A 24,605-nucleotide genomic window follows, 5' to 3' on the forward strand; every position below is an offset into this window, starting at 1 on the left:
AAACACCAGATCCACTGATTCCCACTATTCTGCTAGTTACAACTTCAAGGAACAAACAGATTTGTCAGACGTGAATCATTTGAGTTTGTGGTTCATTCTTTGTCTGCTACACAATGACGTGCAAGCCAATGATCTGAACCAACAGATTCGCCGGATGTCCAACCCCTTCAGCAAGGCTGTGCCATCGCTCTAATCCTCTTCTCAATCCTCCTTGCTGTTATACAGCAACTCACCTGCACAAGCTCCCCAGAAACAAACTAAGCTGCTGGAATTAATCAAACTTTGCCATCTCCAAACCAGAAGCAAGATCACCCAACTTCAGTCATTGAATTACAGTGCACAAACTATGCTTGTGTATGTGCACATTTGGAGACCACAGCCTTGGCTCCTTTATTGAAACATATGAAATAATAATCTTCACATTAAACACCTGGATGACAATCTAGTTCTGTCACACAACATTACTCCCCAACAAATCAAGATCCACAACAAGACAGCTGTAAAGGGTGCTTCCTCTCAGTGAGAGGAGATGGAGTAATCCACAGCAGCCTCTTGTTCACCAGTGGAATGAGGTAAAGAGTGCTCGAAAATCAAGCTTCAAATCTAGCTCTCTGGCCATTGAACAACAGTGATCCCCACCCTCCAGGATGTGTCAGAGAAAACCTTCCACAGATAACTTAAAACACCAGAGAGGTACCACTAATGCTGTTCCTGCAAACTTCTGCACATAAATTTAGAGGTGATCATTATTGCTTTCTAAATCAACGTTATAAAATAACATATAGGTGAGATAATCCTGTGTCCAAAATAATGTACTTTCCATTATTCTGCAAAGCCAAAGATTTCTGCCATCAATTATGGTACTTTGTTGCCACTTTCTATTCCCACAGAAGGTGATAGCACTGGAAACCAAGGGTGATTGTTCTAAATTGCACTTAAAAGCAATTTTTACAGTACTATAAATACTACATGGGGTTTGAAGCATTGAAAGCTACATTATCAAACCATATACAATGCATTTTGCTTTATATCAGCAGGCTTTTTAAGAAAGACAGCCACTTACAAGGGTTGGCTCCATCTGCTACAATTAGCATCCGCAGTGAGGTGAGGTTGATGTCTCGCTGATCTCTGTGTGCTACCAAGGCCCAATGCATATCCCTGGACTTCACACAAGCTACTTTGGCTGGAATTACAGGGAATGCAATGCATCATTCTCTCCAAACTCCCTCTTCTTTTCAAAGCAAAATTCAAATCTTAGCATTATCCTACACATTTTTATCATGTTAACAGTCAAAGCTTTTATAAAATGTGCTTTCAATGTGAAATCAGGAATAATATTCAATCTGGTATTATCTTTAAATAATTCCTTCCATACAATCATCTTTAAACAATCCCTGTGCACTTACCCTTATATGCATAGACTTTCTGTATCCATGATAGGGGATTCACCTTCATTAATGAATATGGGATACTGATGACATGCATCATGTTCATAACACTCTGAGGGGCACAGTAAAACATCGTAAGAAAATATTACTTCATTTCATGGGTAAGCATTTCAGCGTCATTTAGCATTCTTTCATAACTAAACCACCCTTCTATACAGAAGTAATAAATACTCTGAAGCTTCAGCAGTACCAGAATGTTTAAGCATAGCAATCACATTGTAAATTGTGGTAGAAGTCCATCTATTTTATTGGTAGCCATTTGATACATTTTCCAAATTAGATAACCTACATAAATATTTCATAATAGACTCCCAGATCGTAAGTTCAATACAACAAAAAAAAAAGCCCTTTATGCTTACTGCATTGTGAGGTCCAAATACCTCAATCCACTTCAATTAAAAATTGAAGGAATTAACTTAGTATTCAACAATACTACTTGATTCCTATTTTCTCTGCCAACTCACCGGGGCCCAAGTTCCCACACTCCCTTTAAAGTTACCTGGTTCTATTTCCATTGCTCCCTTTAAACCTACGGGGTTCTTAGAATTGTTACTGTGTACCATTTAACAAAAAGTGTGTTGGAATATTAATAAACTAAAATTCATTAGTCTGGAATGTCTGCACTACCAATGTCCCAAGCATGTGGGATTAACAGAGATTTACAGTAAGTTCTGGGGGACAACAGCAGGTAGGAACAGCAGACGTCTCAGGATTGTCCTGCTTTTACTTCTTGGGGAGGAGGTAGAAGTTGCCAGTGCAGGAGTGAAGGACTATGAATCAGAATCAGGTTTACTATCACTGACTTACATGATGTGAAATTTGTCATTTTGTGGCAGCAGTACAGCGCAAGGACTTAGAAATTACTCTATATGACAAAATAAATGGATACAGTAAAAGAAGAAAAAATCATGGACACTATAGAGGGAAGATCTTTTATAAATAAGGCCAGTGACTGGGATATAATGGCCATATATTCTATGGTGGGGTCTTGGTCCCAGCAGCCGGCATTCAGACTATGAGATAGAGATCAGTTCACCAAAGAACAACAGTGCTGCCTTCATCACCAGGTTTGATGATAATGTTGGTCATCAACCTATCACGTTAATTCTATTTCTCTCCATCCACAGATGTTGCCAATTGCAACGTTTTGTTTTCTCTCTTTTTCATGCATCTTGCCCAGCCAGATCAGCGGTGATTAACAAGCTTTCACTTCCGCACTCAGCTGGTACCCTCCTTTATGTCATTCAGTCTCTCTTGGGTGTCCGTCTGTCATAGATCTGTTCTATGTTCTCCCCATTCTACCCAATAAATATTTAATTACCAACTTTCCCAATTCTGATGAAAGTCTCGAACCTAAAATGTTAGCTTCACTTTTCTCTCCACGGATACTGCCTGACTTGCTGAGTATTTCCAGCAATTTCCATTTTTGTTTCGGGTTTCTAGCATCTACATTTTTTTTGGTCTATTAATTTTCAAACCACAGCTCATCTTTACAGAGGTCAAGCTACGACTTTCCAGTTTTCTTCACTAAGTCTGCATTGAATGCTACACACAATTTGAGAAGACAGAATTTAAGTGAAAGGTGGAACTGTGGCCACTAAAGGTCCTGGCAGTACTTGGCAAGCAACCTTTTAAATCTTCACTCTGTGCAATCCTCTGAAGTGGCTCAGATATGGATATAATTATTGAACATATCACAAATGGGTTCACTTAAGGTATGTCTCTTTCTTTGCTTTCCATTAGCATTGTTGCTTTTTCAATAAAAGAAACAAATCTGAATAATATCTATTTATATAGAATTCTTTATCACATCAAAATGACATGCAACACTCACATTGCAAAGTACTTAATCACGATGCATCACATCTTGAATTTCTAAATCTTACTTCCCTCACTTGCAAATTTATCACACATGGGAGCCTCCTCGTGGGAACTACCCACTCACAGTTCTCCTTGGTTCTCTGTCCATTTACATCACTTTGAATTTCTACTGCTTATAATGCAACTCAAATTTAGTTTCTTGACTGAAGTATAAAATCCAATGCATCAATCTAATACTGGTGAATATGACAGTACATCTTATACCTAAGAGCAAAATCATATAAAATATGTTTTTTCAGGACCATTGACAGGCTGAGAGAAGATGGCAGAAATGAAGATGTGTAAAGTTGGCTCTGATGTGAGGAGCTGTTAAGATGTCAGTAGCATCACTCACAAACCCAAAGAAACCAACCGTCATTCCAAAACTTCACTGAGGTGCTACGGAAGAGATGAGATGGAAGTAGATGGTGAGAAAGACAGCAAAGTTGTGTTGATCCCTGGGTGGGATAAACAAAACTCAGGCTGGTTGGACCAAATAAGCTCCTCTTGCTCTGGGAAACTTTGTGTTTACATGATGCAAAACGATTTCTCTGTCTGATGAAACTCACAACCTTCAACACAAAGAAAACACCAAGTTCTGATGTGCTGTATCTACATACATGTACTTAATAAAAAACTTACCGTAAGAATACCATGCCACAAACCAACATCTTTCTTAAAATCCAATACATTCACAATGGTTTCCGCTGTTTAAGAAAGATAAGACTATCTCAGCTAAAGTAAAGCTTCTGAAGAGAATAAAAAATAGAATATATTTCATTTCAAATCCAAATGTCACAATGTATTTATTACTCCTTCCAATTTTCTCCACATATTCATTCTTTCCAGAAGGGAGATATGCATTCAGACACACACAGCTATTTAGTGTTTGTCACATTATGTAGTGGAACAGTGCATGCTTAGAGTGCTCTGACTCATTGCTGGCTCTTTTACAACTAAATGTACCTCAGTTCTTGTTCCACTGTTTCTTGTGCATCCATTGGCAGATATGTAAGAATGAACACTGTACAAACATCAGCACAATTACCACATGTTTTTACCTTGTTTGGCTGGAATGAAGGCAGAGGGTCTCCTGCCTCATCAACCGAAGCCATCTAACTCAACCTCAATACAAGGATGAACTGGGTCTGTGTGGTACATACATCAGTCATTGAAGAGAACAGTTTCTCTGTATTTTGGGTCATGATAACCAAGAGATGATATTTTGGAAAACCAGTTTTTATGCATAGTTTTCCCTATGATTTTAGTGTTCTGCTTCCTGGATAAAGTTTGGTAATGTATTTATTAAATAAAACTTCAGGATACATTTACTGAGCATTAGAAATATCTTGCATTTCCTTCTGTAGCCTTCCATATTTCAGCTCGATTCCTATCAGGTATTTTGAATAATTAAGGGTCATTTGCATTTGTTTTGGAGGGTAATAATTTAAAAAAAACATGACAAGGTCAAGCTTATTGTCTATGTATCTTCCCATTTTCCCTAAATTAGTGCGCTGCTTTTATTTGGACAAAACTCATGCATGCATTCTTGGATTAATCACCAATTATTGATAAATAACAATCTGGGTTTTGATTCGTGTGGTGACTTGAAGGTATCACAAATGGCTCAAGTGACCACTTGCAGAACTAGTGGCCATTTAAAGAAACATAAACTACCAAAACAAAATTCAAATGTGCTAGCTTTATTGTTAATCAATCTTTCAACATTTTACTGACACATCTTCACAAAAATACTGTGGCACCAGATTACTGTGAATATTTCATTAAGTTTAATAATATGGACTTTGAAAGAAGCACTCCTGAGGGCAGCACAATGTTGCCACAAGTAGTGCTGCTGTCGTACAGCCTCAGCAACCCACGGTCAAACCTAACTCTGGTGCTGTGTGGAGTTTACACGTTCTCCCTGTGACCTTGTAGGTTTCCTCCAGGTCCTCCGGTTTCCTCCCACATCCCAAAGACATGCTGGTTGGTAGGGTAATTGGCGACTGTTAATTGGTAAATTACGGTAAATCTAAGGATGGTGGCACGAGAATAAAGGGGACACATGAGCGAGAATAGGTAACAGAGAATGTGCGGGAATGGGATTGGTGGGATTGTTCTGAGGGTCAGTATAAACTTGATGGGCCAAACAGCCTCCTTCTACTTCATAAATATGAGAAATGAGAATGAGAAACAACACAATTCAGTGTCTGTGAACCCATTGACAGAAAACGAATTTTGTTCTAAACAAGCAGGAGGATTTTTTTAAAGCAGTCACACTGCAAATTCTAATACACTCACTTAAATGGGTGTAGGAGTTGGGGAGGAGTGTTAAGCTCTGAAGAGAGAACACGTGGCATAGATTTCCTATTCATTATTAATTTAAAATCAATCTGAGCAAGTGCCAACAAATAACATGTCATGATTCCGAAGAATTGACTTTCAAAACCGCAGAAAATCATACAACTGGCATTATCCATGTTATTAACATTCTAAAATTATCAGCACACATTAAGGAAAGCCAATATTAAAACAAGAATTCACATTAGAAATAGATAATGCTAGTATTTTAGCAATTTCTTCAGATTCATTCATTCGGAAAATAGGTAAGGAAGTTATGATATCAATCTACTTGTTAATAGTTTGCAATTTATTCGGTTCAAGACATGCTATTCTTGTGGGTTTCACTTGGTGTTTCATCCACACCCCACCTAGGTCCTCCCTTTCTATACAGGGATCAACTTATGCTGACTTACATTTCATTGCAAGGCATTGGTGTCTCACCATTTACAGAACAAAGTTACACTGCAGCTCTGGTCTTACTTGCTTAAAGTAATAGGAAGAGGGAAAGATACCCTTACCTTCTGTGTATGCGCAAGCTTGAGTCAGAGCCTGACAATGGGTCAGGAGTGCAATTCTGGTCACAGTGACGCCTAGTACGCTGCCATCCTTACAGGTCTTGTACTGATAATAGAAACAGACCAAGGATGTTGATGGAGTTGGGGGCACTCAGTGCAATGTATTTTGCAAGTCTGCAACCAGATTTTTTTTCAACATTTATCAGCCGTAGGAACAGTTTGGATAAACCCATTTCTCCAAAAGGTCATTTGAACCATCCCAATCCACTCTGCCATTATTTTGGCACTTTCTTGCTACATTATTCCAAATATTTATTATTAATATCTTGCTTAAAGAGAGAGATTTGGTCTAAATTTACGTTTGTTATACACATCTTACCACCTTTTTTAAATGGTTCCAAGAGCATTGAATAAAATTGCCCTCACCATCACAAAGTGAATTGAACTAAAATGCTCATTCCTGTGCTCTTACATATTTATAATTCATTGTCAGTCATATCTTTACAAAGACAGGTAACCCAAGAAACAATCTCCTAATCCAAGGCTCAATTTCCCCTGAAGCTCTGTAGAATGTTTTTTCCATATTCCATGTTATAATTGGAGGTTATTGTTATAGGAATGTTAAATGTAACCAGAGCAAAATGTAGTAGATTTAAAAGACTCAACACAAATAATCAATTCTATCTTGATTCCAAACCTGTTTATGTTTCCAAAGAAGCAACAACTCAAAAAAAAAGTCTAGTGTATGTTTGCTACTTCCCTCTAAATGAAATTAAAAATATAAACTACTGCCTTTGAATCTTGAGATTTGTTAACCCCAAAAGGTTTCTGCGATCATGAATTACATTTCATGATCTTTCCACTGTGATACAATTTAGAACTGGACTCTTATCTAGCTGATGCAGTTTCACTTTCCTGATCACAAAGCTATTTCAGAGCTTGAAATACGCCAGACTAATCATTTCACATAACATTTATAAGAACACAAGAACACAGGAGCAGGGGTAGGCCACCAGGCCCTTCAAGCCTGCCCCGCCATTTAATATGATCGTGGTTGATCTATGCTGGCCTCAACTCCTCTTCTGTTCTATTTCTCCATACCTCTCTATTCCTCGATCTATCAAATATTTATCCACCTCCAGTTTAAATACTTCTCGTGATCCAGCTTCCACCACCTGCCAGGGCAGAGATTCACTGTCCTATGTGAGAAGAAATTTCTGCGTAACTCAGTTTTAAATGACCAGCCTTTTATCTTGTAGTTATGTCCCTTTGTTCGGGACTCCTCCACTCGTGAAAATATTCCATTATCTACCCTGTCAAGCCCCCATAGGATCTTACATGTTTGAATAAGGTTAGCCCTCATTCTTCCAAACTCCAAGAACTACAGGCCCAAACTATTCAGTCTCTCTTGATAGGACAACACTCTCATCCCTGGAATTAGCTTGTATCACCTCCAATGTTACCGACCCATTTATCCCAACTCCCTTTTTCTATGAGACAGCCAGTTTTCAATCCATTCTAACACACTTCCTCTGACACCACAGGCTTTTAATTTATGCATCACCCTCCTAATTTTATACTTGATCAAAAACTTTTTGGAAGTCTAAACACACTACATAATATAGGCTCTTTTCCATCAACTCTTCGTTATATTCTAAAAGAATTTGAGCAAATTTGTCAAATATGATTTATCTTTATAAATCCACGTTGACTAGCTTTAATTATATTTAGCTTTCCTAAATGCTACTTCCTCTTTGATTATTGACCCTCGTGCCTTGCCAATAATAGTTGTTAAACTAACTGGCCTGTAGTTCCCTGCCTCTGCCTTTCTTCTTTTTAGAAGAGAGTCACATTGCCCATTTTCCAATCTTCTGATCCCATTCTGGAGTTATGAATGATTTCAACCAATGGGTCCACTATCTCTGCAGCTGCTTCCTTCTAAACCCGAGCATGCAATCCATCAGTTCCTGGCGATTTGTCTGCCTTTAGCCCACTGAGTTTCTCCAATACTTTATCCCTTACAATTGGGATTTTTGTCAGTTCTACCATGTTATCTGAAATTAACCCATCTAATACCTTACGAATATTAGCAATGTCTTCCATGGTGAAGGCTGAACAAAGACCACTTCTTTGTTTGCTGTTGTACAGGAACTGTCCTGCTAAATTTTTTTTAAGGAAATGAATCTGGAATCTCCACATCTACTCTTCCTAAACCAATGCTCTTCTGATTGGACAAAATATAAGAATGAAAGTCCAGCCTGTAAACATGTCCTTAATGCTCATCGATACTGCTGCTTGGTTGCCACAGCAGGGTGCTAAAGGCAACTTTCAGTTTCTCCTGTCTTTTCACACCTTAAAGTTGAGGGTAAAAAACAACATACAGGAACTCCCTGGGTTACGGGAGACCTTACTTATGGAAATCCAATTTCTCGCGAATTCACCCATAAATTTTTAATTTTTCAAGATAGAAAAGTTAATTACAGTAATGTAAACTTCTTCAGGAGTTATGGAATAACAACTAGTAGATTCAAAAAGGTAAACCGTTTTCGAAAAAATACTGTTCACATGTAACTTCCCCACAGTAATCAATTAACACCATGGACTTTAAGAACACGGCTGTCAGTCCTCAGTGGGAGGCCACTTAAAATATTTGCTTTGGAAACTGACAAGGCACTTGTAAAATACTTTATCAAACAATGTAACATCCATTGAAACTAGCCACTGATGTGAGACATTCTGATTCTGTGCCATTGTAACTACACAAGGGAGGACAATAAATAGATGTTCACGTTAATCGACCCTCATTGAAATTGACTGTTTCTGACTTACAGAAAAATCGGTTTCTAGACAGTTCTCAGGAACGGAACCCTTAAATAATCCGAGGACTCCTGTATTGAAACTGCAACAGGAATTTCTTGTTGGGTTCTGCTGAAGTTATGGAACCAGAATACGAGAACCCCTGAGGAACTTCACCTTGTGTCACTCGTGTGAAGTCTCCTCATATGGCGTACAGCCGCCCTCGTGGTATTATACTGATGTATGATCTCATGAATGCTCTTTATTCCTATCAAAAAGGTGTGCTTTATTTAATGTCCCAAACTCTAGCCCAGCCTAAGGAGAACACAATAAAAAATCTGCAGTTATGTAAACTTTACCCCTCCCTTTTGTCACCATATCTGTATATTTGCCAAAAGGTAATCAAAATAATTGACTTAAAATTGTGAGTGACAATATTAATTTACATCTGTGGGTATTTCAGACTGTGTGGCTACGATATTGGCTTAAGCAATCAACTTTTAAACCTGCATTTTATAAATGTACCCTAATCATAGCAGGCATGTTCCAAAATCTAATATAAGTTAAACATCACTAGCAAAGGAGAAAATGCAATAAATCTTTATTTTTATATGCATCTTTGAATGTCTTAAACAAATTAATTCTTATAAATGGAAAATTATGAATGACATTCATTGATCAATTGGTCACAAATCACTTTGCTTTGAACTTCAGTTCCCCTCACCTCAATGTATGCAGTGTCGTTGTTTGCATCCTTGATGTGAGGGAACCAGTCCCGTGGGGGCTTCGACAGGTGCTTAGATTCTGTTACAAACCACAGCAACCGTGGCCAACCTGAAACAAAATGATAAAAGGCAAAGTCAGCCAAACCTTTTCTGGAATGACCTTTACCATGAGAAGTGAGTTAGTAACTCTCTGATCAACACAAATCATTATTGAGACTTAAATTATAACTCTCCTTGATGTTAAGATGTTATGGCTCAGATACAGCCAGGATTCTATTATTAAGGCACAAGAGACTGCAGATGCTGGAATCTGGAGCAAAAACAAACTGCTGGAGGAATTCAGCAGGTTGAGCAGCATCTGTAGAGGCAAAGGGATGGACGACACCTTGTGTCAGGACTGAGAGTGTGGAGAGAATTTGGCAAAAGGAAAGAGAGAGACAGGTAGGTGGCGGGTGGAACTGGATGGGTGGTGGGGGAGGGGAAATGGTGGGTAGATGGAGCAGGTGGGGCAGGGGAAGGGGAAGGTAAAGACTGAGGCTGGTATGCGACAGGTGGAGCCAGGTAGGGGAGGGATGATGGGTAGGTGGACCCAGGTGTGGGAGGGAATAGGAAAGGTGAACAAAGGGAGAAGAAAGAAGAAACCTAGGTGGATGGGTATGTGAGCGATGGGCAGATGGAACCAGGTGGGTGAGGGTGATGAATCTTGGTAATGAGACGGGAGGGATGGAACAGAGGGAGAGAGAACCTGGGTGGACTGGTGAAGTGGGAAAGGAACGCAGGTTATGGGTTACTTGAAATGAGAAAATTTAACATTCATACTGTTGGGTTGTAGGCTACCCAGGTGAAATATGAGGTGCTGTTCCTCTGGTAGCAGACAGGGCGTATCATCAACATAGAGGAGGCCAATGCCGAGTGCAATAGACTTGCGTAGGTTAGAGGAGATGTCTGTGAACCTCTGCCTCACCTGGAAGGGCTGTGCAGATCCCTGGAAGGTGGTGAGGGAGGAGGTGAAAGGACGTCTTGCAATTCATATGGTTGCAGAGGAAAGTGCCGGGGATCGGGGAGGGGATGGTGGGAAGGGATGAGTGGACCAGGGTGTCACCGAGAGAGTGTCCCCTGCAGTAAACAGAAAGGGAGGGAGAGGGGAATATTAGACTGGTGGTGAGAGCGCATTGGAACCGGCGGAAATGGGAAGGATGTGGGATGGAAGGTGAGGGCCAATGGAACTCCATCTCATTTCTGTTTGGGGGGGTAGGGAGGGGGGGGATGGTGACAGAAGATGTGCAGTAAATGCCTGCGAGAGCTCCGTCAACATTTCCTGAAGAAGAAGGACATTTCAGAACGGAACAACTCAGATCTGGTGGAGACAGAGAAACTGAGAAAAGGGGATGGCATCCTTACAGAAGAGAAGATGGAAAGAGGTGCAGTCAAGGTAACTGTGGGAGCCCATGGGTTTGTAGCAGCTATCAGTGGTTGGTTTATCTCCTGAGATGGAGACAGTGAGATCCAGAAAAGGAGGAGAAGTGGAGACACAAGAGACTGCAGATGCTGGAATCTGGAGCAACAAACAATCTGCTGGAGGTACTCAGCGGGTCGAGCAGCATCTGGGGGGGGAAAGGAATTGTCAATGTTTCAGGCTGCATCAGGACTGAGTGTGGAGAGGAAAGATAAGCCAGGATAAAGAGGAGAGGGGCAGGGGAGAGACAGGGGCCAGAAGGTGATTGGTGGGCTGAGGATGGATGAAGGATGATGGACAGATTGAACCAGGTAGGCAAGGAGGAAGGGTGGAGTTGGGAGGCAGAGGCAGATGGAGGCAGGCAAAAAAAGAGGTAGATGGAGTCAGATGGAGGGAGGGCAGGGTAATTGTGGAGACAGCTGCTGGAGGGTATTAAGCAAGAACATAAAGGGCTGCCAGTGCTGGAATCTGATAAGTAAGGAAGGTAATATTGGGAATCATTAGGGGAGAAGTAGACAGATGGAACCAAATTGGGGGTTGGTTGTAATCCTGAGAGTAAAATGTGTGTGTAGCGCGTGAATGGAATCAGGAGGGGTAGGAGAACGTAAATGGGTAATGGGGGGGCTGGAGGCAAAATATGAGAATGGGTCAAAAATGGGAGGACCAGATGCAGATCAGAAGGAGAGAGAGGGGGTGGGAAACACGGGATCGGGGGGCGGGGGAAGAATTAATAAAATCAGAAACCTCAATGTTCATGCCATTGGGTTGTAGACTACCCAGGCGGAACATGAGGTGGTAATCCCCTCGTTTGTGTTGGGCCTCACCTTGGCAGCGGGGAAGGCTGAGGATGGATAAGTCGGTGTGCGAATGGAAAGGGGAGTCGAAATGGCTTGCAAACGGGAGCTCAGGATGGCCATTGCGGAGGGGTTAGGAAGTTGTGGGCATGCTATGTCGGCGCTGGAAGTGTGGCGACACTTGCGGGCTGCCCCAAGACCACTCTACGCAAAAGATGCATTTCACTGTGTGTTTCGATATACAGGTGACGAATAAAGATCTGAATCTTAATCGTCTGCACTTGGTCTTGCCGACGTAGAGAAGGCCACGTCGGGAGCGCCGACGTTGGAGGAGGTGCACATGAACCTTTGCCTCAGCTGTAAGGGCTGATTAGGACCCTGAATGATGGTGAGGGAGGGGGATACAAGAACAAATGTTGCACCTCCTATGGTTGCAGGGGAAAGCGCCAGGGGTCAGGGAGGGGTAGGTGGGGAGGGATAGTGGACCAGGGAGTCATGAAGGGAGCAGTCTCTGTAGAAGGAGAAGGTGGTAGGGAGGAGAAGATGTGGCTGGGAATGGGGTCTCACTGCAGCTGATGGAAATGGTGAAGAATGATGTGCTTGATGCAGAAGCTGGTGGGGTGAAAAGTGAGGAGTAGGGAAGCTCTGTCTCAGGAAGAGAAATGTCAGATATAGTCCGGGTAAATCTGAGTTGGGGGCAAAGATGATAAAGTTGACGAGTTCTGCACAAGTGTAGGAAGCAGCACCAATGTAGTCGTTGATGTAGCAGAGAAAGAGCTAGGGAGGGGTGCCAGAGTATGTCTGGAACAAGGACTGTTCCACATAGCCAACAAAAAGATAGGCATAGCTGGGTCCCATGTGAGTGCCAATTGGTTACACCTTTGATTTTTAAGAAAAGAGGAGGAATTTAAAGAAAAGTTGTTGAGAGTAAGAACAGGTGCCGGGCAGATGAGAGTATTAGTGGAAAGGAACTGCTTCGATCTTTGTACCAGAATGAAGTGGAGGGACATAAGACCTTCTTGACACGGGATGGAAGTGTATAGAATAGGTCTATAGGATTGTCTTATCATTGGTCAAATGCAACTTTACCTGCAGTGTGAGCTTCAATCCAATGTTTAAACCTTTTTTTTTCCAGATCCTAGGCATTCAGCAAATTCAACAAATCCATTGAAAAAGTTTGGTTTATTTCATTACACTGACTGTATTTTAAAAGTTTTCTGTGAATGTTAATGTGTTTAATATGGTAATACCTTTCTAATTATATTTATTTTTTGGCTTCAATACACTTTTCATCCATCCAGTCTTTTAAAAAATAAATTTTCAACTCTGAAAACTTCAATACATTGAAGTTCCTAAATTAGCAATTAATTAATATTAAACACATTGCATGCAACTTTTGCGTACTGGTTTTCTGATTGTTATAAAACAAATTATAAAATATATACAAGTCTAATAGAAGTACAATCTGTGGAAGTTATTATTCATCAGAACAATGCTATCCAACAAATCCAATTCTGACCTCAGTTTTTTTTTCATGTAGCCTGAACAGATCATTGACATGAGAAAATGAACAATGGCAAATTTATTACATTTGACTTTTTTTTGCTGGATCTTTACAATACAATCAGAAATGCACATAAATACATTTTACACAAACATGCACATAGAAGAGGTATGACAATACAGTTAGGCACCTGGAACCCATGTTCAGCATGATATATTTGCAGAGTAAAGCCTTCTTTATTCTGTCTTAATGAGCACTATATCCAAGTGCAGAGAGCACCACTTTACAAATGTAAGTGAAATTCTAATGTCTCACATTAGCAAATCCTCTCAGCTTCTGAATAAGGCTGTCAATTACTATCAAATTATAGACACTGTTGGGTTTGGAAATGTGCCCAGTAAACATCTGGAACTTAAAATGCCAATGTTAATTCTTTTTAAAATTTTTCCCGCCTAAGAAGAAATTTTGATCCCATTAGTTTAGAATAGATTTACAGTTTGTCTCCAGAGGTGAATGGACTAAGTTCACATCCATCTCAGTATCATATTTCAAACATCTCAGTTTCAAAGCTGCACATTACCTAAATACTCATCCACTTGCAATATCAGCATTAAAATGTTTGTTTTAAATGGGTTAATATTTGTCAAAATTAAGTTGATGAAAACATATATAGTGCACACACAAAACTACAAAATGTAAATTCTACACTCAAGCTTCCTTAATATGTTTGTATCTTACAAGGACTGTCAAATTTTAATTTAGAAATTAGCTTTTGATGTTTCAGTGGTGGTGTTATTAAATTACCATTTAAAGAAAAAAGAATGTCATGTTATATTGTAGGGAAATTGCATCAAAGAAAATACAATTCACAATTCATTATTAGACAGGAATATTTGAAATTAGATTTGTCCACAAAGTTAATCACAACAAAATGCAACTAACCCGGCAAGAGTAAATCTGAAGGGAAAAGAAAAGAACACCAATTACCTTTAAACTGTAGGGTCTCGCCTGTTGGACTTTTAGGCAAACCTTTGTGACAAGCGTCACTGGTTAGTGCTACAGTAACCCCACAACTTCCTAAAAGAAAACCAATTTGTTGACTTCCAGCATCCTGGTGGGAGATGAAAAAAAAACAAGTTTGTCCTTGGATTTCAGATTTCAAAACTGAAAATGTTAAAAATCCTCAGGCTGATATAGGAGAGGAAAGACATGATTTATGAGAAAGATGGACATTTTTAGAAACAGAAACACTGTAATTTAACTTATTACAACTATTGAATTCACACAATTAAGATGTACACCAAATTAAAGTTATGCATTCTTTGACAGTCTGCATTTTAATAAACATGTACATTTGATGGGTATTGATTAATGATATCCTTGGGCTGAACTCCATTCCCATAAAAGAATACCATCATGGGAATGCACCACTAACCCTGTGAAATTTTCATTCTGGTCCTTGTTTTCAATATAGGGCAAAACTGGTGCGACAACATTGCTTCTAATAGATTTATTACCACTCTGCAGGTTTGCAAGTTGTTCGCTGGAAGTGCTGTTGCTTGAACTGCTGGTTAGATGGAATGGTCTGCTGAAGGGCATAGAACAACCAGTGCACACTACAGCACTCTGGAATGCAATGCACCACAGGGAAAAGCTCCCGTGAACTCGTAAACATGACCAAGGGAAGTCAGTTTACTTCACCAGTGCACAATCTCTATCATTCAAAGGCTTATATCCTGGACTTCGTTTCCTCACAGCATTAGGGGTCACAGAAACTCATCTCTGCATCCTTTGCAAATACTCAAGTATTGGTATCTTTAACCCACTGCAATGACTCACCGTGCCTGCTACTGATGGTCTTCAAGGACATTCGATTCCACACCTAATTCAGTTCCACATCTAATCATGTCTTTAAATTGCTTTCTCTTGCTCCAGGTAAAAGGGTATCCTAAAGCCAGCTGAATAAACTCATCTAAGATTCACCTTACACAGAACGCCTAGCTGACAAAGGCCGGCCACAATGGTGATCAGTGAGCATTCTCACTATGGAGCATGTTGCCATGTCCAGTACTTCAGCTGTAGCCACTGCAGAACCAAACTACGCATGGGAATACGCCAGATATTCAGTTTCTGGTTTTCTTGGAAGGCAAGGAATATCCAGTATATATTGCAAGCGTGGTGGTAGCTGCTTCTTTGTACTCCTTGAGAAATTAGATTTTTAGACCAGGGCAGAGATCACATCAACACCACCTTCAACACATGACCCCTGTGATCTTCTAGACTGCTTCTGGTTTCTTCAGGGAAAGAGAGCAGTTTCAGAGGATTTCTGTTTTATTGGTCTGATTGGGCTGAATAGTTTGCTGCACTACTTTGGATAGCAGTGGTATAGGACTGGAGTGACGTAATGTCAGATAAGGAAATCAGGTTGAAAAACAAGAAACTGCAGATGCTGGAAATCAGAAATAAAATAAATCAGTCAAGCAGCAACCTCGGAGAGAAAGAGAGTTAATTTTTCAGGTCTATGACTTTTTGATCGATCTTGATGCCGTCTGATCTGCTGAGTATTTCCAGCATTTTCTGTATTCATTGAATGAAGCAGACTGCCTGCCCTGAAAGTGAACCTGTTTGGCTTTTTTCAACCAAACAACATCTTGCTAATACAAGGGCAGATAGCAGCTTCACTGAGATGAGCATTTCCCTGAGCTAAAAGTCATCTCCACACTCCAAACCATCTTTGCAATCCATCACAAACTTATCACATTTTGGAGGGACCTTGTGGGAGTACAAGATTAAAACATGTTACGGATTAGGTTACTATTTGGTGAATGTCCCTTTAAGACATAGCACAGTGGTGTGTGTGGCGTGATTATGACAACAACAGGAGATAAGGACGTGCTGACGTTTTGGAGCAGATAGTCAGAGAGAATTGATTTGCTATTGGGAAATGAACCTGGTCAGGTGTCAGATCTCTCAGTGGGTGAACATTTTGGTGATAGTGATCATAATTCTATCTCCTTTACGTTAGCACTGGAGAGAGATAGAAACAGACAGACTAGAAAGGCGTTTAGTTGGAGTAAAGGGAATTATGAGGGTCTCAGGCAGGAAATTGGAAGATTAAATTGGGAACAGATGTTCTCTGGGAAAAGTACGGAACAAATGTGGCAAATATTCAGGGGATATTTGTGGGGAGTTCTGCGTAGGCATGTTCCAATGAGACAGGGGAGTCACGAGAGGATACAGGAACCGTGGTGTACGAAGGCTATAATAAATCTAGTCAAAAGGAAAAGAAAAGCTTACAAGGGGTACAGAGAGTTAGGTAATGTTAGAGATCTGGAAGAGTATAAGGCTCATAGGAAGGAGCTTAAGGAGGAGATTAGGAGAGCCAGAAGGGGGCACGAGAAGGCCTTGGCGGGCAGGATTAAGGAAAACCCCAAGGCATTCTACAAGAATGTGAAGAGCAAAAGGATAAGATGCGAAAGAATAGGGCCTATCAAGTGCAGCAGTGGGAAAGTGTGTATGGATCCGGAAGAAATAGCAGAGGTACTTAATGAATACTTTACGTCAGTATTCACTACGGAAAAAGATCTGGGGGATTGTAGTGGGGACTTGCAGCAAGCTGAAAAGCTTGAGCATGTAGATATTAGGAAAGAGGAGGTGCTGAAACTTTTGGAAAGCATCAAGTTGGATAAGTCGCTGGGACCGGATGAGGTGTACCCCAGGCTGCTGTGAGAGGTGAGGGAAGAGATTGCGGAGCCTCTGACGATGATCTTTGCATCGTCGATGGAGACGGGAGAGGTTCCGGAAGATTGGAGGGTTGCAGATGTTGTTCTCTTATTCAAGAAAGGGAGTAGGGATAACCCAGGGAATTATAGACCAGTGAGTCTTACCTCAGTGGTTGGTAAGCTGATGGAGAAGATCCTGAGAGGCAGGATTTATGAACATTTGGAGAGGTATAATATGATTAGGAATAGTCAGCATGGCTCTGTCAAGGGCAGGTCCTGCCTTACGAGCCTGATTGAATTTTTTGAGGATGTGACTAAACACATCAATGAGGGGAGAGCAGTAGATGTAGTGTATATGGATTTCAGCAAGGCGTTTGATAAGGTACCCCATGCAAGGCTTATTGAGAAAGTAAGGAGGCATGGGATCCAAGGGGACATTGCAATGTGGATCCAGAACTGGCTGGCCCATAGAAGGCAAAGAGTGATTGCTGAAGGGTCGTATTCTGCATGGAGGTCGGTGACCAGTGGTGTACCTCAGGGATCTATACTGGGACCCTTACTCTTTGTGATTTTTATAAATGACCTGGATGAGGAAGTGGAGGGGTGGGTTGGTAAGTTTGCGGATGTCACGAAGGTTGGGGGTGTTGTGTATAGTTTGGAGGGCTGTCAGAGGTTACAGAGGGATATAGATAGGATGCAGAGTTGGGCTGACAAGTGGCAGATGCAGTTCAACCCAGATAAGTGTGAAGTGGTTCATTTTGGTAGGTCAAATATGATGGCAAAATATAATATTAATGGTAGGACTCTTGGCAGTGTGGAGGATCAGAGGGATCTTGGGGTCCGAGTCCATAGGACGCTCAAAGCGGCTGCGCAGGTTGACTCTGTGGTTAAGAAGGCATATGGTGTATTGTCCTTCATCAATCGGGGAATTGAATTTAGGAGCCAAGAGGTATTGTTGCAGCTATATAGGTCCCTGGTCAGACCCCACTTGGAGTATTGTGCTCAGTTCTGGTCGCCTCACTACAGGAAGGATGTGGAAGCCATAGAAAGGGTGCAGAGGAGATTTACAAGGATGCTGCCTGGAATGCAGAGCATACCTTAAGAAAGCAGGTTGAGGGAACTCGGCCTTTTCTCCTTGGAGCGACGGAGGATGAGGGGGGACTTGATAGAGGTATACAAGATGATGAGAGGTATTGATTGGGTAGATAGTCAGAGGCTTTTCCCCAGGGCTGAAATGGTGGCCACAAGAAGACATAGGTTTAAGGTGCTTGGGAGTAGGTATAGAGGAGATGTCGGGGTAAGTTTTTTACTCAGAGAGTGGTGAGTGCGTGGAATGGGCTGCTGGCAACAGTGGAGGCTGATACGATAGGGTCTTTCAAGAGAATGTTGGATAGGTACATGGAGCTGAGAAAAATAGAGGGCTATGGGTAAGCCTAGTAATTTCTAGGGTACGGACATGTTCAGCACAGCTTTGTGGGCTGAAGGGCCTGAATTGTGCTGTAGTTTTTCTATGTTCTATGTTGAGAGGGGGAGAGAGAGAGAGAGAGAGGGAGAGAGGGAGAGAGAGCGCCTGCTGGTATCTGTATCGATGGATGAAAAATAACTGTCTGTCACTACAATCTACGTATGGATTTTTGGAATAATCCAGTGGAGTCCACTGTCGTTAACCTGTAGAAGGAAACAGGTATTTGTGTGGATGGCCACGTCTCGAATGCTTTTCAGGGTGGCAGATACTTCGGAACAAAGGAATAGAGATCATCAGTGATTGAGGTGTTGTATGGGTTCCATCGTGGAACATTTGGATTTCGTAATTTCTCTCTATTCTCTCTCTACATTTCCTCTTCAGTCAACGGTGGTTTTGCAGAAGCCTTTGCTCATGTTTCACCTTATGGCTTGCTGAACTGAACTTTGAGAACTATTCCTGGACTTGGAGTTTGGGAATTTGCCACACACACACTTTGAGTCTAGTTTTGGGGGTTAGTGTTTAAGATCTAACATTTTTACTTCTAACATTCTAACATTTTTACTTTTATTTTTCTTATTATCATAAGTAGTTATTAATAAAATAGTTTCTAACACTTATACATGACTTGGTGTGTTTCTTTTGTTGCTGGTACGTGACAAACATGATCAATGAACACTGCCTGACACAAAGAGTAACATAGCTTTACGCAGTAGTCAATGAGATGAATGGAGTTTTTAAAACTTTTAGTTTTGTAGTCTAAATGTGGATTGTGCACAGAGTTTCTAGGTGATTTCTGCTTTGCCAGTGTCTTCTGGCACGAGGAAAGGAGAACAACCAGGTGGGCAGTGACTTTACTTAACAAACCAACCTCTACATAGGCTGAAGCAGTCTCTCGGGATTGAAGATGACTTGCTTCCACTCTTATTTTGTGAATTCTGAGGTGCCTAATGAGGCCAATGTGGGATCTGTAGAATCTTTCACTGATGGGGCATAAGATGTGCCTGATAGAAAATAGAACAGCACAGCACAGGAATAGAGCATTTGGCCCATAATATCTGTGCCAACCATGATGCCAATTTAAAATGCAAGAGAAACAAAGGACTGCAGATGCTGGAATCTAGATGAAAAACACAATGATGCTGGAGTAACTCAGCAGGCCAGGCAGCATCAGTGGAGAAAAGCAGGCGGTCAACGTTTCGGGTCAGGACTGAAGATAAGAAAAGGGGAAGCCCAATGTATAGGAGGGAAAAGCAGAGCAGTGATAGGTGGACAAAAGCGGGGAGACGGGGTGGGGACAAGGTGGTGGATAGGTAGATGCAGATAGTGATAGGCAGGTGTGGGGGAGGAGGGGAGGGCGGATCCAGCAGGGGATGGGTCAAAGGTAAGGAGAGAGAAAAAAAGGGAGAGTTGAAAAAAAAAGATTTAAAATGCAAATCTGCCCACAGGTGCTGTATATCCCTCCATTCTCTGCTTGTTCATGTGCTTATCTAAATTCCTCGTATATGTTGCTATCGTATTTGCTTCCACCACCTCTCCCAGCAGTGCATTCCAAGCACCTACCACTCCCTTTGTAAAAAAAACATTGCCTCATTAAATCTCCTTTAAATTTTCCCCCTCTCATCTTAAAGCTATGCCCTCTAACATTTTACAATTCCATCCTGGGAAAAAGACTGAATATCTACCCTATTTACACTTCTCATAATTTTATATACTTCTATCAGGTCGCCCCTCAGCCTCCAACACTCCAGAGAAAACGTTCAAGTTTGTCCAACCTCTCCTTACAGTTAACACTCTCTAATCCAGGCGACATCCCGGTGAACCTCTTCTGCACCCCCTGAAAAGCCTTCCAGTAATGCAGTGACAAGCACAGTACTCCAAATGTGGCCTGATCAAAGTTTTATACAGCTGTAACGTGACTTTCCAACTTTTATACTCAATGCCCCGACCGATGAAGGCAAGTATGCTCTACACATTCTTTACCACCTTATCTACTTGTGTAGCCACTTTCAGGGAGCTATTGACTTGCACTCCAAGATCCCTCTGTACACCAATACTCCTAAGGGTCCTGCCATTTACTGTACACTTTCCAAGTGCAACACTTCACGCTTTGGACATCTGCCATTTCTCTGCCCATATTCCCAACGGGTCTATGTCCTGCTGTATCCCTTGACAACCTTCCTCACTCTCCACAACTCCACCAGTTTTTATGTTGTCTGCAAACTTACTAATCAACCCACCTACATTTTTGCCCAAATTATTTATATATTTCCCAAACAGCAGGAGCCCCAGAATTTATCCCTGTGGAACACCGCTGATCACAGACCTCACCCTTCAGAATAACACCCCTCCACCACTACCCTCTGACTTCTATGACTAAGCCAATTTTGAATCCAATTTACCAAGTATCTGTGACTCCCACATGCCTTAATCTTCTGAATCAGTCTACCATGAGGGACCTTGTTAAATACTTTACTAATGCCATGTAGACAACATCCACTGACCTACCTTTGTCAATCATCTTTGTCACCTCTCAAAAAACTCAATCAGGATTGTAAGCCATGACCTCCCCTATGCTGACTGTCCCGAATAAGTCTATGCTTTCTCAGATGTGAGTAGATCCTAAGAATCTTCTCCAGTAACTTCCCTACCAGGCAGTGGCATGGTTGTGAGGTGGTGCGCTCCTTCTGCCACTTAAGCAGGGCTTTTGTGTGTATCTGATGCATGTACTCAAGGTTCTCAATACCACTTTGAGCAGCCTCTGTACTAAAAGCACAAGGTTTCAGGTGAGTCCCAGGTTTTCTGGCTACTAATTGTTCATACTCACAAACTCATCATGCTACAGGGAGAGGGACCTTCAGTTCTATTCAACACCATTACTAATACTAATTTGGACACGATTAAAGTGGCTTGTCCCTTTTAAATTATAAGATGAATAAATATATCCTGAGGCCAATTACAGACACATTGTCAAGAATATTATTCTGTCAACTTCCCACCCCAAAGCCATGGAAACAGGCCCTTCAGCCCAACTCATCCATGCCAACCAATCTGCCTATCCACGCTAATTCTATTTCCTTGCATTTGGCCCATATCCCTCTAAACCCTTCCTATCCATGTGCCTGTCTAAATGTCTTTTAAATGCTGTAACTGTACCCACCTCTACCACTTCCTTTGGCAGCTTGTTCCACATACTCACCACCCTCTCTATGAAAAGGTTACCCTTCAGATCTCTTTAAATCTTTCCCCTCTCACCTTAAGCCTTTGCCCTCTAATTTTAGACACCCCTACCCTGGGATAAAGGAAGTGACTATTCACCTTATCTTTACCCCTCATGATTTTATACACCTCTATAAGGTCATATACTTATATACCTTTATAAGCCTTCTACGCTTCAGGGAAAGAAAAGCCCCAATCTATCTAGTCTTTCGTTATAACTCAAGCCCTCCAGTTCCGGAAACAAATGTTCACTTTATGTACCCTACCTGTTAAGTTGGAAACTATTGTTCTTCTGCCGATATATTTAAGCCAACCAATTCAAATAAGATATACCAGGCATATGTGGATATTTACAAATCATATACATACTAAATCAGCCCTTCCAGGTTTGATAATATGTTATTTAATTCTGCCAGGAATGATTTACCAGGAGATGTAGAGAGGGAGGAGACAGAGCAGTGATGATGGGAGCATTCTTTGTTGTAATGTATCCTGGGACCTCAGTCTTCCATTGTATATACTGAAAACCTGGAAAGGAGTTATATATCCAAACTTGTACGTGTTTAAAATGTTGAAAGGATTCTCCAGGCTAAATACAATTTCCTCTCCTAAGGTGACTCAATATCTTTTTAGCAGTACAGAGCAAGTCTAATTCACTAATGCAAAGAATTTAACAAAACAGGAAGGCTTGCTTTACTGTCTGCTCCTTCCCAGACAAATTAAAAACTAATTCTACCATGTTTTTTTATCCAAACTGTCTTGGAAATGCTGCCACTCCAAGCATTAATCCTATTTTCTTTTAAGGAATGCAATGATCTCCTTGAGCTACTTTCTGGCTTAAAGCGGTCCGTCTTCCAATACACTTGCATTGCACAATTCTTATAACCAGAGTTAAATCTCTGCTCCAGTGGAAATTGTTATATGACGGCTCTTGTTTAGAACAGTTTCCCACCTCTGCCATCATCTTTTGGAATCTGTATTCTGTGTTCTCCACAGCTTCAATGTTCTTTTGTAAAAGGGTTCCAGAATTGCATGGAGTATTTTAATTCTGGTTTGTACGAATATGTTAAACAATGGTTTGAACAAATATATCATTACTTTAAAATAAAATGGACTGAAGCTGGATGTTGATGAAAGGCAAAGAGGTATGGGACGGGCTCAACCTGACAAGATATTTAAAGCAGCACATCAATGTATACCCACTGAGTTCCTCCAGCAGCTTATTTATAACATCAAATGTATGAATGAATTAAAACTACTGCACTGTCAGAGGTACAGGAAGTAAGTGTGTCTGCGTGGGTTTCCTCCGGGTGCTCTGGTTTCCTCCCACATTCCAAAAACGTACAGGTTAGGAAGCTGTGGGCATGCTATGTTGGCGCCGGAATAGTGGCGACACTTGCGAGCTGTCCCCAGCACATTCTCAGTAACGTAAAAAGACGCATTTCACTATGTGTTTCGATGTACACGTGACTAATAAATAAATATCTTATCTTAATATTGAAATGTAATTATGAATCCACATATAGACTAAGATTGGAACATTTTGTGCCGTTCTCGTCTTAGGACAAGGTATACAAGTGTGAGTGTACCATGACTTTAATACATCGTTGAAGCAGGTGCTGTTACTTAGTTTGAAAATGGCTGCCCTCAATAAAGGATATTCTATTGTTAGTTCTGTCAGTTCTGAGTGATGGTAGTTGCAGCAACACCAAAGACACCTGATACCTTGGAGGCAAGGACAGGATGTTGCTGCTTGTGAGAGTAACAGGAGTCAGAGATCCAACTGACTCCATGAGGGGTGAGAACAGCAGGAAGTGGACGCATGAGGTGCATCATGAGGATCAAGAAGTAGAAGCAGACTCAGACATTGTCCCCATGTCTGGACTGTATGTAGTTGTTTAAGGTGGACAGCATCACTGAGGTTCTAGGGAAGGACACAGAACAGAAGGGCACAATGATATGCAAGGGGACAAAGGTGACATTGCTGCTAGTCAGGGACATATTATGTGTCAGTGGGAAAGCAGCAGGTCTAGTGACTGCTGAAGGTGAGCGGGTTGTGGGTCATCTGGATGGGAAAGGTAAATGGTCTTGCCATGGATGTCGATTCAAGATGTTCTGGTGTTATAACCGCCACAAAACAGGGCACACTGCAAATGGTACAAGTCCTTCCAGCAGCCGACAGCCCTGTGTGCCTTGGAAGTAGGGAGGCTGGTCTACAGAACAAATTGGCTGTGAATGTTCATGTTGAGGAGTCAGGAGGTAGAGACAGGAATACTCAGTGGTATTTATTGCACACCTGAAGAAAATGATACCTGTACAGTCACAATGTTGATTCAGGGTATGTTCACAAATACCTGAATAGCTACTGCAGCAGTGTGGTTCTGTGCTGGAATGAGGCACGTATTTGTAACATTTCTCCTATTGAGGAACCCAAGATGGTGTTCTGCGCCCATTCCTGACACAGCCTCTGAGTCCTTGGCTGAGATGGACTGTTGGGTGTCTGGCAAGGAAAACTGGATTCAGTTACCTATCATAGTTCTGGCCAGTGAGTGTGCGCGTGCCAGTGATCCTGGGAGAGGACTGGATTGAGACATTCAGATTGAGGATTCTGCTTTGAAAGGAACGTGCCCTTCAGGAGTGAGAGGATCGAGAAGTTAATCACAAGCAGGCCCCTAGTCAGGGGAGTTTGGAATGTGCCCAAGAGTCTAGACCCAGTGGAAACTTGCAGGCAGGGGCCACAGCTGGAGCCTATGCTAAACGC

The 24,605-nt window shown here is 41.4% G+C and overlaps 1 protein-coding gene across 2 annotated transcripts in view; it reads right to left on the reverse strand.

The window, feature by feature from the left end:
* LOC127570339 (disco-interacting protein 2 homolog C) overlaps window positions 1-24,605 on the reverse strand; it is a 504,340-nt gene that overhangs the window by 116,544 nt on the left and 363,191 nt on the right. For both annotated transcript variants that reach the window (XM_052015787.1, XM_052015786.1), the window contains exons 11-16: window positions 14,429-14,552; window positions 9,687-9,796; window positions 6,170-6,272; window positions 3,951-4,015; window positions 1,407-1,500; window positions 1,064-1,183 (exon numbers count right to left, since the gene is read on the reverse strand). In XM_052015787.1, the coding sequence (XP_051871747.1) occupies window positions 1,064-1,183; window positions 1,407-1,500; window positions 3,951-4,015; window positions 6,170-6,272; window positions 9,687-9,796; window positions 14,429-14,552 (616 nt within the window). The remainder of the gene's footprint in view (window positions 1-1,063; window positions 1,184-1,406; window positions 1,501-3,950; window positions 4,016-6,169; window positions 6,273-9,686; window positions 9,797-14,428; window positions 14,553-24,605) is intronic.

Source organism: Pristis pectinata, chromosome 5, assembly GCF_009764475.1.
Source record: "Pristis pectinata isolate sPriPec2 chromosome 5, sPriPec2.1.pri, whole genome shotgun sequence".
In the NCBI taxonomy this organism is placed as follows: Eukaryota; Metazoa; Chordata; class Chondrichthyes; order Rhinopristiformes; family Pristidae; genus Pristis; species Pristis pectinata.